Genomic DNA, 16,140 nt, shown 5'->3' with positions numbered 1-16,140 from the left:
TTTTGTCACTGTTGGGAAGAAATCATGCTGTACCCTCTGTCCCTCTGATGAGCAGGAAACAACGCATGGCAACAATTTTAAAAGCTTTAAGCTTTTACTTTAAGCCCTGAAAGAAGACAAACCCTCGCTCGGGAGAGTAATTGACATGTGAGGCTGTGAATCAATATTCACGGAAGGCCAGACCAGGTCTTAACATTGTGCTGATAGATTCTCCAGGTAGAGACAGCAGAACAAACATAGACAAAGGGCATGGTGCAAACACTGCAGGAGACATCTTGCAAATCAAAGTATGAGGTATGTCCAGCATCGAGAAACCAGTGCTGTCATGCAAAAAATAAAGAGCTGAAACATTTTACACACGGGTGCACAGCTGAAAGGAAGCACCACAAGTGGTTAAGCTGATGTCTGAAGACTCTGACAAATCACTCTACACCAGGTTGGTTCAGTTAGGTTGAATGAGGAAAGCAGAAGGAGAAGATGTCACATAGACACTGGAACATCTTGAAACATCATGACCGTCACAGACCAGGAATGGAGGGTTTGAATTATGGAGAGAAAAGGCTTGGAAAGGCTGGGACTTCTTTCACTGGAGCGTACGAGGTTGAAGGGTGACCCCATAGAGGTTCATAAAATCATGAGGGGCATAGATAAGGTGTATTGCAGGTGTCTTATCCCTGGGGGATTCCAAGACTAGGGGGCACTTTTTAAGGTGAGAGGAGAAAGATTTAGAAAAGGACAAGGGGCAACTTTTTAACACAGAGCGTGGTTTGTGTGTGCAATGAACTTCCAGAGGAAGTGGTGGATGTGGGTGCAGTTACAAGGTTTAAAAGACATTTGGATAAGTACATGGAATAACAAATGTTTGGAGGGATATGGGCCAAGCGCAGGCAGTTTGGGATTATGGTCTGCATGGACTGGTTGGACCGAAGAGTCTGTTTCCGTGCTGGGTAACTCCATGACCGTATGACATGAATGGAGAGGATCAAAATGGAGATCCAGAAATGAAGCATTTGAAAGTTACAGTTAGAGGATGGCACTATACTGATGCCAATTGGAAACATTGAGAATGCCAATTATCTTAGCCAGAGCAAGTGTAATGCTTGGACTGGTAACCCTCAAAGCGCCAAAACAGATTTGTAATGTCGCATACTAAAGTACTGATGGTGAAGCACATCTTCGATGAGTACAAATTGTGTTTACAGATGCCTTCCCAGAGAATATCATGTTGTAATAGCTGAAGGTGGGTGGTAAATGATAGTCCAGAAGGATCTGTGCTGGGATCGCTGCTGTACATTGATTATTTGGACATCAGAATGTGATCTCTACACGGTCCCTCCTAATTCCCTGTGCTCGGCATTCCATTACAGAATGGGCTCCCATGCCTGGGATTCCAAACCGAGGGTTGGCTGTTCACCTCCCCCATCACTGGAGGATGATATGGAATTCCCTACCACAGGAAGCTTTCAAAAGGAAATGGAGCAAGGAAGGTGGAGGGAAAGGGAATCAGTTGAAAGACTGAGGTGGAGCTGAAACAATGGGAGGACACTTGTGTGTGAAGCGTGGTTAAAACAAGTGGGCTTTTTCTCTCTGCGCGGTTTACTTAAATCAGGAACTCCATTGCTAAGCTAAAGGGGGCTGAGGTCAATTGTAGTGATCCAAATGGTGCCGGGTCCGCTGCTTTTTATATAAAAGATTTGGATGTGAATAAAGCAGGAATGGTTCGTAAGTTTGCAGATGACACCAAAATTGGAGGTGTAGTGGACAGTGAAGAGGGTTACCTCAGAGCACAGCAGGACCTTGATCAGATGGGCCAATGGGCCGAGGAGTGGCAGGTGGAGTTTAATTTAGATAAATGCGAGGTGTTGCATTTTGGAAAGGCAAATCAGGGCAGGACTAATACACTTACTGGTAAAGACGTCGCAGTGTTTCTGAACAAAGAAACCTTAAAGTGCAGGTGCATAGTTCCTTAAAGGCGGAGTCACAGGTAGATAGGATAGTGAAGAAAGTGTTTGGTACACTTGCCTTTATTTGTCAGTGAATTGTGTAAAGGAGTTGGGAGTTGCAGTTGTACAGGACATTGGTTAGACCACTTTTGGAATACTGCGTTCAATTCTGGTCTCAGTACTGTAGGAAAGATGCTGTTATACTTGATAGGTTTCAGAAAAAATTTACAAGGATGTTGCTAGGCTTGGAGGGTTTGAGCTACAGGGAGAGGCTGAATAGGCTGGGGCTATTTTTGCTGCAGTGTTGGAGGCTGAGGTGTGACCTTATAGAGGTTTATAAAATCGTGAGGGGCATGGATAGGGTGAATAGTCAAGGTTTTTTTCCCCAGGGTAGGGGAGTCCAAAACTAGAGGGCATAGATTTAAGGTGAGAGGGGAAAGATTTAAAAGGGACCTAAGGGGTAACCTTTTCACACAGAGGGTGGTGCGTGTATGGAATGAGCTGTCAGAGGAAGTGGTGGAGGCTGGTACAGTTATAACATTGAAAAGGCATCTGGATGGTATGTGAATAGGAAAGGTTTAGAGGGATATGAGCCAAATGCTGGCAAATGGGACAAGGTCAGATTGGGATATCTTGTCAGTGCGGATAAGGGTCTGTTTCTGTGCTGTATGAATCTATGACTCTACTGCTCCCTAGTCAATGTTACACTGAGTATTCCATTCACCCAGCTGCAACTGGGAGATATCTCCTCAGCACATTTACAACACAGATGATGAAGTCAAACCAGTCATGCTTGACTCTCCCTGTTTAAGACACGGATAGAGCCTTTTTGATTGGATTACCGTCTTGTAATTGCCTGAGCAGCATCCTGTTATCCTCTTGATATTACTGAACGCTTCACTCATGTTTGCTTGTGAAGGCTGCGGACAAGCAAAGTGTTCAGTGTAGTTTTTATTAAGCATCAACTCTGCGCTGAATAACTAAATGGAGTAAGGTACAAATTGATCCTTTTCTTAAAAAAAAGTACTGGCTGAAAGCAGCGTTTAATCCAAGGATAATCTTGATCAAAGCATTAAAAACTGCCAGGCAAAGCTAGATCAGCGATTACAAAGCTTCAAAGTTCTCTCCATCAGCTCTAATCACAGCGTTTTCTCATTTCCAAAAGCACAAGAGTTCAACACCCGAGCAGTTATATTAAACTTCTATAAGCTCCTGGCCAAGTGATACTCTGCACAGTTCCTGTCCATGCTCCGTTGGAAAAAAAAATGCAAAAATAATTTACTGAAATGATTCAAGGTTACAGCGCTCAGGAAAAATGTGACAGGTTGGGGCTCTTCATTTTAGAAAAGAACAATAAAAGATGCTTAAAATTCTGAGTGAACTGATCCATTTCTCCACATGAACCTTCAGTGAAGGACTTGATAAGAATGTGGATTTTAAGTTCAATAATTTAGTTAGTAAAGGGACCACAGGGTATGATATATGGGTATAGAGACAAGGAGCATTTATATAGTGCCCAGAACATTAAAAATTTAGCCAATTGGATTTGTATTGGAGTCACATCACGACTAACCAAAAGCTTGCTTAAAGACTTTTGGGTTGATAGGAATGTTATTAAAGAGGGAAAGGGACATTTAGGGAAGAAACTGCAGAGTTTAGAACTCAGGCTGCTGAAACCCTTACTGTTAGTGGTTAGTGGTGGAAACTGGGGATGTACAGGAGGTCACAGTTGAAGGGATACAGGTAGTTGGGAGCCGTGGAGGACTGCAGAAGACTACAGAGGTAAGGGCAATTTATAAGTGAGAGGATTTTACATCTGAGGTGATGCCAGGCTGTGAGCAACGGGATTTTGGGCGGAAGGTAGGATATGGGTAACAGTGATGTGGTTGGGTTGAACTTTGCAAGTGTTGGGCAGGAGACACCCAAGAGAATCTGAAAAACATTGTTGATTCATTTCTAACTTTGCACTGAGTTAATCAATCTCAGTCAACACAGTGGTGGGATGGGTACTACAATTAGCTGTGATGCTGCAGGAAAGAAACTGGCACAGGAGTCAGTTTTCTGTGTGGGTTCAGTTCAGGTGGCATAGCATCAGCTAGTGAATCAAGACCTTTGATCATGCAATAGAATCCCTACAGTGTGGGAGCAGGCCATTCGGCCCCTCCAGTCCACACCAACCCCACAGAGAGCATCCCACCCAGACTCAGCCCTTCCCGCCACCCTAACCCTGCATTTCCCATTGCTAACCCAAGTACATCCCTGAATACTATGAGCAATTTAGCATGGCCAATCCACCTAGCCTGCACATCTTTGGACTGTGGGAGGAAACCGGAGCACCCGGAGGAAACCCACGCGGACACGGGGAGAATGTGCAAACTCCACACAGACAGTCGCCTGAGGGTAGAATTGAACCCAGGTCCCTGACACTGTGAGGCAGCAGTGCTCACCACTGAGCCACCAGGCTGCCCTGTGGGTTCAATGTTCAGCTCTGCCAAATTAGGAAGGTGTTCTAATGTGGTTAAAGGTGACAATGTTCCCCTTAAAGTACAACTCAAGGTAGGATTCCACTTATCTCTTCAATGTTGATTGAATCACTGGTGCTATTGGATGGATCCATTTTCTTTGCAGATGACCCTGTTTCCCTTTCGATAGATGCCTGTAGATTTGCTGACGTCAAAGGTTCTCAGGTTCTCACATCAAAGTCTCTGTTGGGCTTTACTTTGAGCAGCTCTTGGTGCATTCAGAATCTGTTTGTTCAGATCTTTCTTGTAATTAATGAGACTGGCCTGCTCAGCTCCAGTAGGAGAGGCCATTGTACCAGTGGTAAGGTCAAAGCTGACAGTATTTTTCTGGTTTGACTCCCAGTGTGTTGATTGCTCAGCGTTGTAGATGGTGCCTCGAAGAATTTTCCATCTTGCCCCTGCAATCTGGAGAGACCCACGAGGAATGGTAACACAGAGGGTACACAGTCGAAAGTTAGTGGCCCCGGGTGTCCTCAATATTGACTCTGAAGCCCATGAAGTCTCATGGCATCATCTCAAACATGGGCAGGGGAAGTTTGTGCTGATTAGCTCTCCCCTACCATCCTGACTGATAAGTCAATTCTCCCCCATCTTGAGTACCAGTTTGATGATAAACTGAGGGTGGGAAGGTTGTGAAATGTACTATAGATGGGCCAACAGTACTACAGATTGAGCTGGTCAGATCCTAAAGGACACAGCTGCAAAACTGGGTCTGCAGCAGGTGGTAAGAGAACCAACAACAGGGAAAAAGCCACTTGACTTCTTTCCTCAGCAAGCTATCTAATGCATCTGTCCATGCCATTATCAGTACCACTGCAGAGGCCTTGTGGAGAGAAAGTCCCGCCTTCACATTGAGAACACCCTCCATCGTATTGTGTGGCACTATCACCGTGCTAAATGGGACAGACTTCGCACAGATCTAGCAACTCAAGATTGGGCATCCGTGAGGTGCTGTGGGCCATCAACAGCAGGAGAACTGTACTCCAGCACAATCTGTAACCTCATGGCCCGGCATATGCCCCACTCAACCATTACCATCAAACCAGGGGGTCAACCCTGGTTCAATGGAGAGTGCAGGAGGGTATGCCAGGAGCAGCACCAGGCATACCTGAAGATGAGAACCTGGTGAAGCCACCAAACAGGACTACTTGCACTCCAAACAGCGAAAGCAGCAAGTGATAGACAGAGCTAAGTGATCCCACAACCAACAGATCAGATCTAAGCTCTGTAGTCCTGAATTGTCCAGTCAGTAACTGGCAATTCACAATTAAACAACTACCAATTATCCCCATCTCAATGATGGGTGAGTTAGGGTTAGTGGAAAAAACAAAGCTAAAGCCCCAGCATCACAGATGTTGTTTTTAACTGATTCTATTCACTCCATGTGATGCCAAGAAACGATTGGAGACACTGGATACTGCAAAGGCTATGGGCCCTGACAACATTCTGGCAATAGTACTGAAGACTTGTGCTCCAGAACGTGCTGTTCCCCGAGCCCAGCTGTTCCAGTACAGTTATAACGGTGCTATCTACCCAACAATGTGGAAATTGCCCAAGTATGTCCTGTACACAAAAAGCAGGACAAATCCAACCCGGCCAATTCCCGCCCCATCAGTCTCCTCTCGATCATCAGTAAAATGATGGAAGGTGTCATCGACAGTGCTATCAAGAAGCCCTTGCTCAGCAATAGCCTGCTCAGTGACACCCAGTTTGGGTTCCGCCAGGGCTGCTCAGCTCCTGATCTCATTACAGCCTTGGTTCAAACATGGACAAATGAGCTGCATTGAAAGTGACAGACCTTGACATCAAGGTTGCATTCAATGGAGTCTGGAATCAAGGCGCCCTAGCAAAACTGGAATTAATGGGTATCAGGGGTCAAACTCTCCGATGGTTAGAGTCGTACCTGAGACATAGGAAGATGGTCGTGGTTATTGGAGGTCAGTCATCTCAATTCCAGGACCTCCCTGCAGGAGTTCCTCAGGGTAGTGTCCTAGGCCCAACCATCTTCAGCTGCTTCATCAATGACCTTCCCTCCATCATAAGATCAGAAGTGGGGATGTTCGCCGATGATTGCATAACGTTCAGCACCATTCGCAACTCCTCGGATACTGAAGCAGTCCATTTTCAAATGGAATAAGATCCAGACTATATCCAGGCTTGGGCTGATATTTGTAGCAGACAAATGCCTGGCAAAGACCGTCGCCAACAACAGAGAATCTAACTATTGCCCCTTAATGTTCAATGTCATTACCATCACTGAATCCCCACACTAAGCCCCAAGCTCCCAATGACACAGTCAATAGCTGCCCATCTTGAGCTGGTTGCTGGTTGAGCAATGAGACATGATAGTCCCTGCCATTTATCATAGACAACTGTAGAGTACCTGTGCTGTAAGTTTGAACGTAGAGAATTTATTTAGTTTAAATTGAGTAAAATGACCCAATAGTGTAAAGGCACCATTCTTCATGTTATATTGTATTAAAATATGCTGGGTCAATTCAAATAAACAACCTTAATTATCCCTGTGGCTTTATATGTTACAATGCACTGTGGATTCAAACTTATTGGGATTTGAACAAACTGTGGACTCGGCTGGTATGAACTGAATCTGCTTTTGGAGACATTGAAGGATGATACTTTGTAAAACTTATCACTAGCTACTTCAGGTCTAAATGCTGTATTGGGTTCTGTGATCAAAGTACAGGATCCCAAAATTGTTACAGTGCAGAATGAGGTCGTTTGGTCCCTCACCTCTGTACTAGCAATGAGTAGCTTTAGGACAATGAGAGTTAATTCCCACAGATCAGTCGTTGATTGGCAGGAATAATTGGCACCACTGATCCCTACATGGTATCTGCACAGGACTTTGGATTGTAAAATGCTAATCACAACAAATATCTCCTCTTGAACAATCTTATCCAGATGATCATGTGATGGAAAACTCAGACTTTGACTTCAATGATCATTGGGTGACTAAGATCCCAAAAGCCGCGCTAAGTCATGAAACACAGTCAATCATATTTTCCAACCGAATGTTCAGGGATGTTATTCCACACCTCTGGAGCAGGTGGACTCAAACCCAGGGTATCTGGCCCAGAGATAGCGACACAACCACTGCAAGATAGAAGCTCCTTGTGGATAAGTCCTACTTCAGAACACCAAAACATGTTGCACCTACATGTCGACAAATTAATGAATATATTAAATTTATACACACCAGGTTCTAGGGCACTCGAAACAACAATCTTAGAACAACAAAAGGTCCAAGTGATACCTCATATCTCCAGTCAAGGAAATTTAGAGCCAAAAACCTATTTGGGACTGTCGATGAGAAAACAAAGACTGCACTTAACGCAGCACCATTTACAAACTCAGGTCGTTCCCCAAAGCACTTTACAATCAATGAAGTATTCCACGCAAGTGTGGTATCGTAAAAAATCTCGCGGCCGGTTAGAGAACAGAAAGCTGACAGAACCAACATGCCGATGATGACAAAATAATCAGCTTCAGCTATTGACTGAGGCACAAATATTGGTTAAGACACCTGGGAGAACATAATTGCTCTTTTCCAGATAGTGCCATGAGATCTTTTGCAAGCATCTCGAGGGAAGACACAGTCTTGGTTTAATGTTTCGTCTGAAAAGGCAGCACCACAGATAGTGCAGTACTGCTTGATAAAACTGCTAGTACACTGTCAGCTTTGATTTATGTGCCCAAGCTTAAACCAACAACTGTATGCCTCAGAAGCAGCCATCCAAGAGCTGGCACTAAACACAGTGGGAGTAGGTTGATCCAATTTCTTCCGAGGACTGGTGACAATAATTCACTACTCTATCAAAACTCCATTATCTTTTCCTGATTACGGCGATGCACTTCTTGGGGAGCTTCCAGGTGACTAACTTGGCAATGTCATCTCAGTTGATGTGCACAATCCACCAGGGGATAGAATGCCCCTATCCTTGCTTCTCCAACTTAGTCTTCACCTTTCGGATTTAAATGGTCACAGGGGTATAAAGGAAACAATGAACAAAGCCATTACATAGCTGATTGGGTCCTAACCAATGAGTTCACGGCCAATGGCACCAAAATATGTTGGAACCTGTTGGTGTTTTCTGCAGAACATCTGCTGAAATGTGTCATTAATTTGGTCTTCGCCTCTTAAGGAGAGGCCTGGCAAGTATAGACCTGTGAGTCTGGCTTCGGTGGTGGGTAAGTTGTTGGAAGCGATTCTGAAAGTTAGGATTTACATGCATTTGGAGAGGCAAGGAATAATTAGGGATAGTCAGCATGGCTTTGTGCATGGGAAATCATATCTCACAAACTTGACAGAAGTTTTTTGAGGAAGTTACCAAGAAGATTGATGAGGGCGGAGCAGTAGACATTGTTTATTTGGACTTTAGTAAAGCCTTTGACAAGATTCTGCATGGTAGACTAAATAGTAAAGTTAGGTCACATGGTAGTCATGGTGGGTTTGCCAATTGGATACAAAACTGGCTTAACAGCAGGAAACAGAGAGTAATGGTGGCGGGTTGTTTTTCAGAATGACGGCCTGTGACCAGCGGTGTTCCACAGGGATCGGGGTTAAGTCCTCTTTTGTTTGTCATTTATGTAAATGATTTAGATGATAATATAGAAGGGATGGTTAATTAGTTTGCAGATGACACCCAAATTGATGGAATAGTGGTCAGTGAAGAAGATCGTCTAAGATTAGAAAGAGATCTTGATCAATTGAGTCAATGGGCCGAAGAGTGGCAGATGGAGTTTAATTTGGATAAATGCAAGGTATTGCAATTTGGTAAAACAAACAAGGGTAGGACTTATACATTTAAAAGTATAGCCTTAGGTAGTGTTGTAGAACAGAGAGATTTAGGAGTTCAAGGGCTGTTTTAATTTCATATTTCCGGACTTGTAATTGGAAGTTCTTTTCAATTTGGAGAAATACCATGCTGAAAATTTCTCTGTATCAAGGCTAGCCATACATATACTGTGGCCACAACAGCTGGGAATGATGAGGCACATAACTGAACTCCTGACTCCCCAAAGCCTGTCCACCATCTACAAGGCATAAGTCAGGAGTGTGATGGAATACTCCCCACTTGCCTGGATGAGTGCAGCTCCAACAACACTCAAGAAGCTTGACACCATCCAGGACAAAGCAGCCGCTTGATTGGCACTACATCCATCGCCTTCACAATTCATTCCTCCACCACCAATGCACAATGGCACCAATGTGCAACCATCTACAAGATACACTGCTGGAAACCACCCCTGCTCCTTTAGCAACACTTCTGTCCATTACTCTACCATCTAGAAGGACAAGAATGGGAGATACATGGGGGGCATCATCACCTGCAAGTTCCCCTCCAAGATACACACCACCCTAACTTAGAAACACATCCCTGTTCCCTCATTGTCTCTGTCAATCTATGGGAACAGCCTTCCTATGGTCATTGTGTGTATCCTACCTTATAGAGGTTCAAAGGCATCTCACCACCACCTACTCCAACATAATTATGAGAAGGCAATAAATGCTGGCCCTGCAAGTGACTTCCACCTCCTTGTGAATTAATGAAAGAAAGTGCATTTTTGATAAAGTCTGACTCGATAGAACTGACTGGGATAGTTCACCTATGCCAGTCACCATCCTGACTTAGAAATATGCTGCCTTGCCTTCAGTGCCGCTGAGTCAAAGTCCTGGAACTCCCCTGCCTAAGGGCATTGTGGGTCTATCCACAGGACATGGACTGTAGCGGTTCAAGAAGGCAGCTCACCCCCACCTTCACCGGGGATGGGCAATAAATGTTGGCCCATCCAGCGATGGCCACATCCCCTGAGTGAATAAACAAAAATCCCACAGATCAGGCAGCCCCTTTAGGTGATCAGAGTCATGCTCCCTGTGGTTTAGGGGCATTCTTTAACATTTATGATTGGAAAAAAAAATCCCCTCTGTGATGTTGAGTGCAGGATGCAACCAAGTCAATGTATGTTCTTGATTTAGTTTCAATCATATGAGGAAAAGAGACAAGAATTTTATAGATGGCGTTCTTTTGATAACTGGCTGTTATTTTGGTTTATGACCTGAGTTTTTTTTTCTGCACCAGAAAATAACATGGTTACTAATGTTGTTGTGGGTGTTGTAACTTAAGACGCTTACTTTTGGCTGGGGTTGTGCTACAGGGTGAATGGATATGTGTTTAGCCCTTTCCTGTAACCACTTTCAGAAGTTTTTAGGACCATGAATGAGGAGATTTGAGTGAATTCAGCCTCGCAAGCAGTCGGAATGAAATACCAATAATGTAGCAAAAGTGCAACATTTTGCTGTTACTTTTATGTTTTATCATCAAAATGTAGCGAACCAGAAAGAAATATTTCAGTCAAGTTGATATGTTGTGAAATGCTTTGGAATAGTTCCAAATAAGATTAACTTTCCTCAGATACTTTGCCCTGAAAGTAGCCTAACATTCAACATTTCTTTTCCCTTTACGTACAATTGGAATATGTTATTACCACTGGCTAATTGCTGTGTAGCTTTCTGTATCACTTTTGATGTTAATTGACTCACTCGTAGTTTCCCAGTTTTATCAGTTTACAATGTAAGTTCAGTATCGCTGAGCCATATCGTGAAGCTCCGAGATTTGGGGCTTGATGGTCCTTATTGGGACTTTTGTTTGCACTGAGATGAGTGTAGTTTCGAGGTGAGGAAGGGGACAGTGGATCACTGCCATTTGTACACCACCAGGATGCTTTACAAGAGCTCCAATTGGAAGATGTTAATTCATTCATTCATGGTGACTGGACCCATTGTCAACCCCAACCTACTGCTGCCTTTCAACAGGCACTTTCAAGACAACATTACCAAAGACTAATAATCATACCCTGCCTTTAACAACATCAAGGTGACCCAAAGTGATTTGCAGCCAGGTAATGTTTAAGTGGAGTCAAATGTGGCAGCCATTTTTCACATAGCAAGATCCCACAAATATTGATGGATCATCTGTTTCTTTCTCGTTGCTGGTAAGGTGGGATTTTGGAATGAGTGTTGGCTCGGAGGCTGGAAGGAACTACTCTGCTCTTCCTTCATCTAGTAACCATGACCGTTACCTCTTATGACCACTTAAAAAGAGAACTAGACAGGGCTTTGGTTTCATTTCTCGCCTGACAAAGAGGATGGTGGAATGATGGGCTGGGGGAGTTTAACCCTATGGAAAATCAGCCAGAGTTCCAGACGCTGATCATAAAAAATAATCCCTTGACAAAGCACAGAAACAGACCTTTCAGTTGAATATTGCAAAGATTTTATGCTTCAAAAACATTTCTACACCTTCCTTCATCTTACTCTATTGGCATTCCCAATTGTTCCATAGTACAGAACTTGAATATTGTTTCAAGTAGACACATTGCATTGAAATTTTTCATATTTTGCTCAGCAGGATTATGTGCAAGAAATACCAGACATAAGGGGAAAATTTAAATTGTATGAGACCTCATTTCATTGTCAAGTTGGCTCTTATTGGTGGAGACATTTGTATAGATTTCCTAGTGCAACATCTTGGCCAATCAGAGTCAACTGTCTAGTTTAAAATTTAATCTAAAAATTGGCAGTTAACTGTCAGTCATCATCAACAGGAACATTTTCCATGGCAATGTCTCTCCCAGTTAGAGGCCACTTGCCAAACAATCAGCACTTTTCTCTCATAGGGTATAAGTATTGATTTCCCTTTACAGTTGTATTTCTTGTGAATTGTCCTGATGAGTGCAAGACAAGTAGCTCTGACTAAAAAAAATGTTTTTTTTTTGGGTTAAATCCACCTACCCCTTTCTTTCTCATGCATTTATTAAGCTTCTCTTTAATGGTAACAATACCATTGGTTTCAATCATACCTTGGGCTAGTGACTTTCATGTCTTAACCTCTCTCTGGGTAAAGACGTCTCAAATTCACTACTAGAATTTATCAATCACCATCTGAGATTTATCATCTTGGCTTTGGCTTCCTCCACAAGCTGTGTCACATCTCTCTGGGGTAGCATGCTGAAAATAAAGCCCCACTATTCACAGAGTCATCACAAATGTTAAAGATTCTAAAAAGTACGCAAAGATTTCAAAATGTACCTGCCTCGTGGACCCAGATGGGTAGAAAGCGCAGATCAGACAAAAATTAATATTTATAGCAAATAAATAGATGCTAGCTACAGGTAAACAGTTATGAATCACGAACATATAACTCCACTAATTAAAGTTCAAATCCCTGTATAAGCTCCTCTTTACACGCACACACAGACAGAGCATACACAGGCAATGGAACATGGGTGCTATAGACAGAAGGAAAGACTGGGAAAGCAGCTTAGTGGTTCCCAATTCTTTTGATTTTTGCGCTGGTCAGAATACTGTTTCTCAGTCATCCTTCTCCAGATGCTTCCACCAGTCTGCAAGATGCACAAGGATCACTGGTTCACTGATAGAAAGCCTCTGACTTATTAATTAAAATTACATCAATGGCTGGAGGTAAGATAAACTAATTTTCTTCAGGCTTTTACTGCAGAGAATAGACAGCTCCTGAGCTGGTGGTGGAATGTATTTTGTTCACAGCTCCAAGCTGTTCAGCTACATGAAAACCAATCACATAATTGTTGCTAGACAGAAGACCTTTCTCATTGATAACTAGCCACGAGTCCACAAACTAATCTGTTACGCACTGCCAACTAAAGAAAACATCCTTTCAACTCCAGTTCATCTGCAAACACTGCTGTTACCCACAACTGTGCAAACAGTGTTCCCAGTCATTATCAAGTTCATTACTTGCAGCGATACCTAACTTTTAAAACCACTCTTCTCTCATTCCAGTCTACAATTTAAACAGAACACTAAAATAAAGACACAGTCTTTACAGTAGGAATTCTGTGCCTACACTGTCACTGATGTCAGAGACTCTGAAGTAAGGCTCACAGAGTCAATCATGAGTAGGCATTTACAAATTGGATGTAAAGAGAAGATTCATATTCACCATTGAGCAATGCAAATCGTTCAGCACTAAATAGATAGCTCAAATTTCAATGTAAATTTAGCGTCTTGGAGATGACTCACTAGACCCACCCTCGGACGACTGTCTGTGTGGAGTTTGCACATTCTCACTGTGTCTGTACGGGTTTCTGCCCAGTGCTCTGGTTTCCTCCCACAGTCCAAACATGTGTAAGTTAGGTGGATCGGCCATGCTAAATTGCCCATTGCATCCAGGCATAGGTAGGTTAGGTGCCTTATCCATGGGAAATGCAGGGAAAGGGTGGTGGGATGGGTGTGGGTGGAATACCATGTGGAGGGTTGGTGTGGACATGTTGGGCCGAATGGCCTGTTTCTGCATTGGGGATTCTATGAAAATGAGACCTTTGCAGAGTCTGGCTTATTGCTAAAATTGGGACACTTGCTGATAATAATAGGTAAAGAAGTAAAAATGTGAGTCACTCAATAACAAGAAACCAGCGCTGGGATTTTGAAAGGGATGTTGGCCCAGCACAGGCTGGATTTGAAAAATCATGGTCCTGTAAACCATCCCCACGCCCTAAAGATAGTTCTGAGTTTCCAAAGGTGGACAGGGAGTGGAGGAGTTAGTTCACTGCCAGCTAACAGCTCATTAAGACATACCTTTCTGAAGGAACATTGGAACACAAGATTCCAATATATTCCCAGTGAGTCTTTTCAGATTTGCCGTTAATAACCCAAATAGATTCCTTTGCTGTTGTCTTGGAAACAAATTTGTTGGGTCTACTGTTGCCGACTGGAATACTGACACTTACCTTGCTGCATGCAAGTCTGCTCTCTGTTTCGTTCCACCTCTTGCCAAGGGCTATCTGCTACAACAGCAAGGTTGTGGTAAACTCCAATACGGCTGCCTTTGCATTGGGCCAACTGTATGTAGAGCTCACATCTCAGAGATCCGCAGTTTGGGAAGAGAGCTGGGATAATTCTAACAGCTGGAAGGGCAATACCAGCAGAGCAGCGGAATATCACCACTTCTAAGTCACACACCATTCTAACTTGGAAGCATATCACTGGGTATTCACTGTCACTGGCTCAAAATCCTAGAACTCCCTCCCTAATGGCAACAGAGATCAAATTTATTTTAAATCACTGGCTTTTCTTGAGATTTATCTGAGGACCACATTTTAACAGGACCTCTTATTTAGCTTTCAGGGGCTCTTTTCCAATGACACTCACTAATTTATTAGGTGGAGCACCCATTGGATATATTAACGTCTGAATTTTTGTTGGTGTGTGACAAATTTGAACTCACACAGACACAGAATTAGAAGAATTCATCAAGATCCTCAAAAATGATCAATCCTTGCTTAAAATGAAGCCACAATGCAAAAGGGAAGTTACTAATGCATGAGACAATGCATTATTTAAATTCTCACAAGATTACAGGTACAGGTTAAAAACAAAAGAATTTTTCAAAATTAATGAAACGCAACTCGACACACAAAACGCTATCGCCCTCAACATGTCTTCCTCAGATTGGTGAGCTCACGGTTAATGTGTTTCCATCATTTATGCACAAATCTGGAACATTCTAGCCAGTCAGTTATTAGTCTTTTTGCTGCCTTTCAGATCTTAATCGTAGATTTAAGTTGAACAATTAACTTAGCGCAGTGGGTTTAAACTTCATAATTTACAGCAGTTGAAGAAGGAGCAGGAAAGCTGATGTTTCGGGTCGGGACCCTTCTTCAGAAAGAAGGGTCCCGACCCGAAACGTCAGCTTTCCTGCCCCTCTGATGCTGCCTGGCCTGCTGTGTTCCTCCAGCTCCGCACTGTGTTATCTCTGACTCCAGCATCTGCAGTTCCTGCTTTCTCAGTTGAAGAAGGCAGCTCACCACCCCTTCTCATGCCCAGTGAAGGATGGATAATAAACGGTGACCCAGCCATATCGCAGGAATGAATACAGTTTCAAAACCACTCCGGTGGAAAGGTCATGAAAGAAGATTGAAGTGAAGACTCACATAGCTGAAAGGAAATTCCCCTGCATGTAAAGGCCTTAGGACCTCGTAGCACCCTTGCAATGATGTCATATAGCTGCTCCTCACTGGGCATAAATAGCACAGTGTAGGTGGAGTTACAAATATATCATTGTGAAATCCCACTGGAAACATCCTACCACTCACCAAACATCCGTCGGCCATTAGCCTTTACTTTCTGCTGCGGGATCAATTTTAGACCAACTTGCCTTTTTCACACAGACTTCTGTTTTTCTGACCAGGCACCCAGGAGGGAACTTGCGGAAAATCCCTTGCTGAAATCCACGTAGACTGCATCAAAGTGCTGGCCCCATAACCCCTCCTTGTTACTACCACACAAAAATAAAGTGGGCACAACTTTCCCATAACAAATGCAGGCTAGCTGCCCTTGAGTAACCTTTGTCTTTCTGAACCCTGATTGGTACTGTCCCTTGGAATTTTCTTTCTACTAGCCTGTTCACCATTGAGGTTAAGCTGGCTGGTTGGTAAATCTCCGGTTCTGTCCCTTTCTCCCTCTTTAAATGGCAATGAGCTCTTCGACTATCTTGGTATCACGCCTGCAGCCAGAGGGGATTAGCAAGTGATGGCCATTTCCTCCCTGACTTCTTTTGACGTGCTATTTCTGCACATTTCATCGGGGCCTGGTGATATGTGCACTCTTAAAGACA

At 43.4% G+C, this 16,140-nt stretch overlaps 1 protein-coding gene across 1 annotated transcript in view; it reads right to left on the bottom strand.

Moving 5' to 3' along the window:
- The window catches only part of LOC109911204 (protein MTSS 2-like), a 1,013,245-nt gene extending 998,756 nt beyond the window's left edge, over positions 1-14,489 (bottom strand). Inside the window, exon 1 of the mRNA XM_048605577.1 lies at positions 14,255-14,489. Coding sequence (XP_048461534.1) covers positions 14,255-14,489 — 235 coding nt within the window. The remainder of the gene's footprint in view (positions 1-14,254) is intronic.
- Between the last annotated feature and the right edge of the window lie 1,651 nt (positions 14,490-16,140).

Source organism: Rhincodon typus, chromosome 15 (assembly GCF_021869965.1).
Source record: "Rhincodon typus isolate 14 chromosome 15, sRhiTyp1.1, whole genome shotgun sequence".
NCBI classification, from domain to species: domain Eukaryota; kingdom Metazoa; phylum Chordata; class Chondrichthyes; order Orectolobiformes; family Rhincodontidae; genus Rhincodon; species Rhincodon typus.
This window is presented reverse-complemented; position numbering and strand designations above follow the sequence as displayed.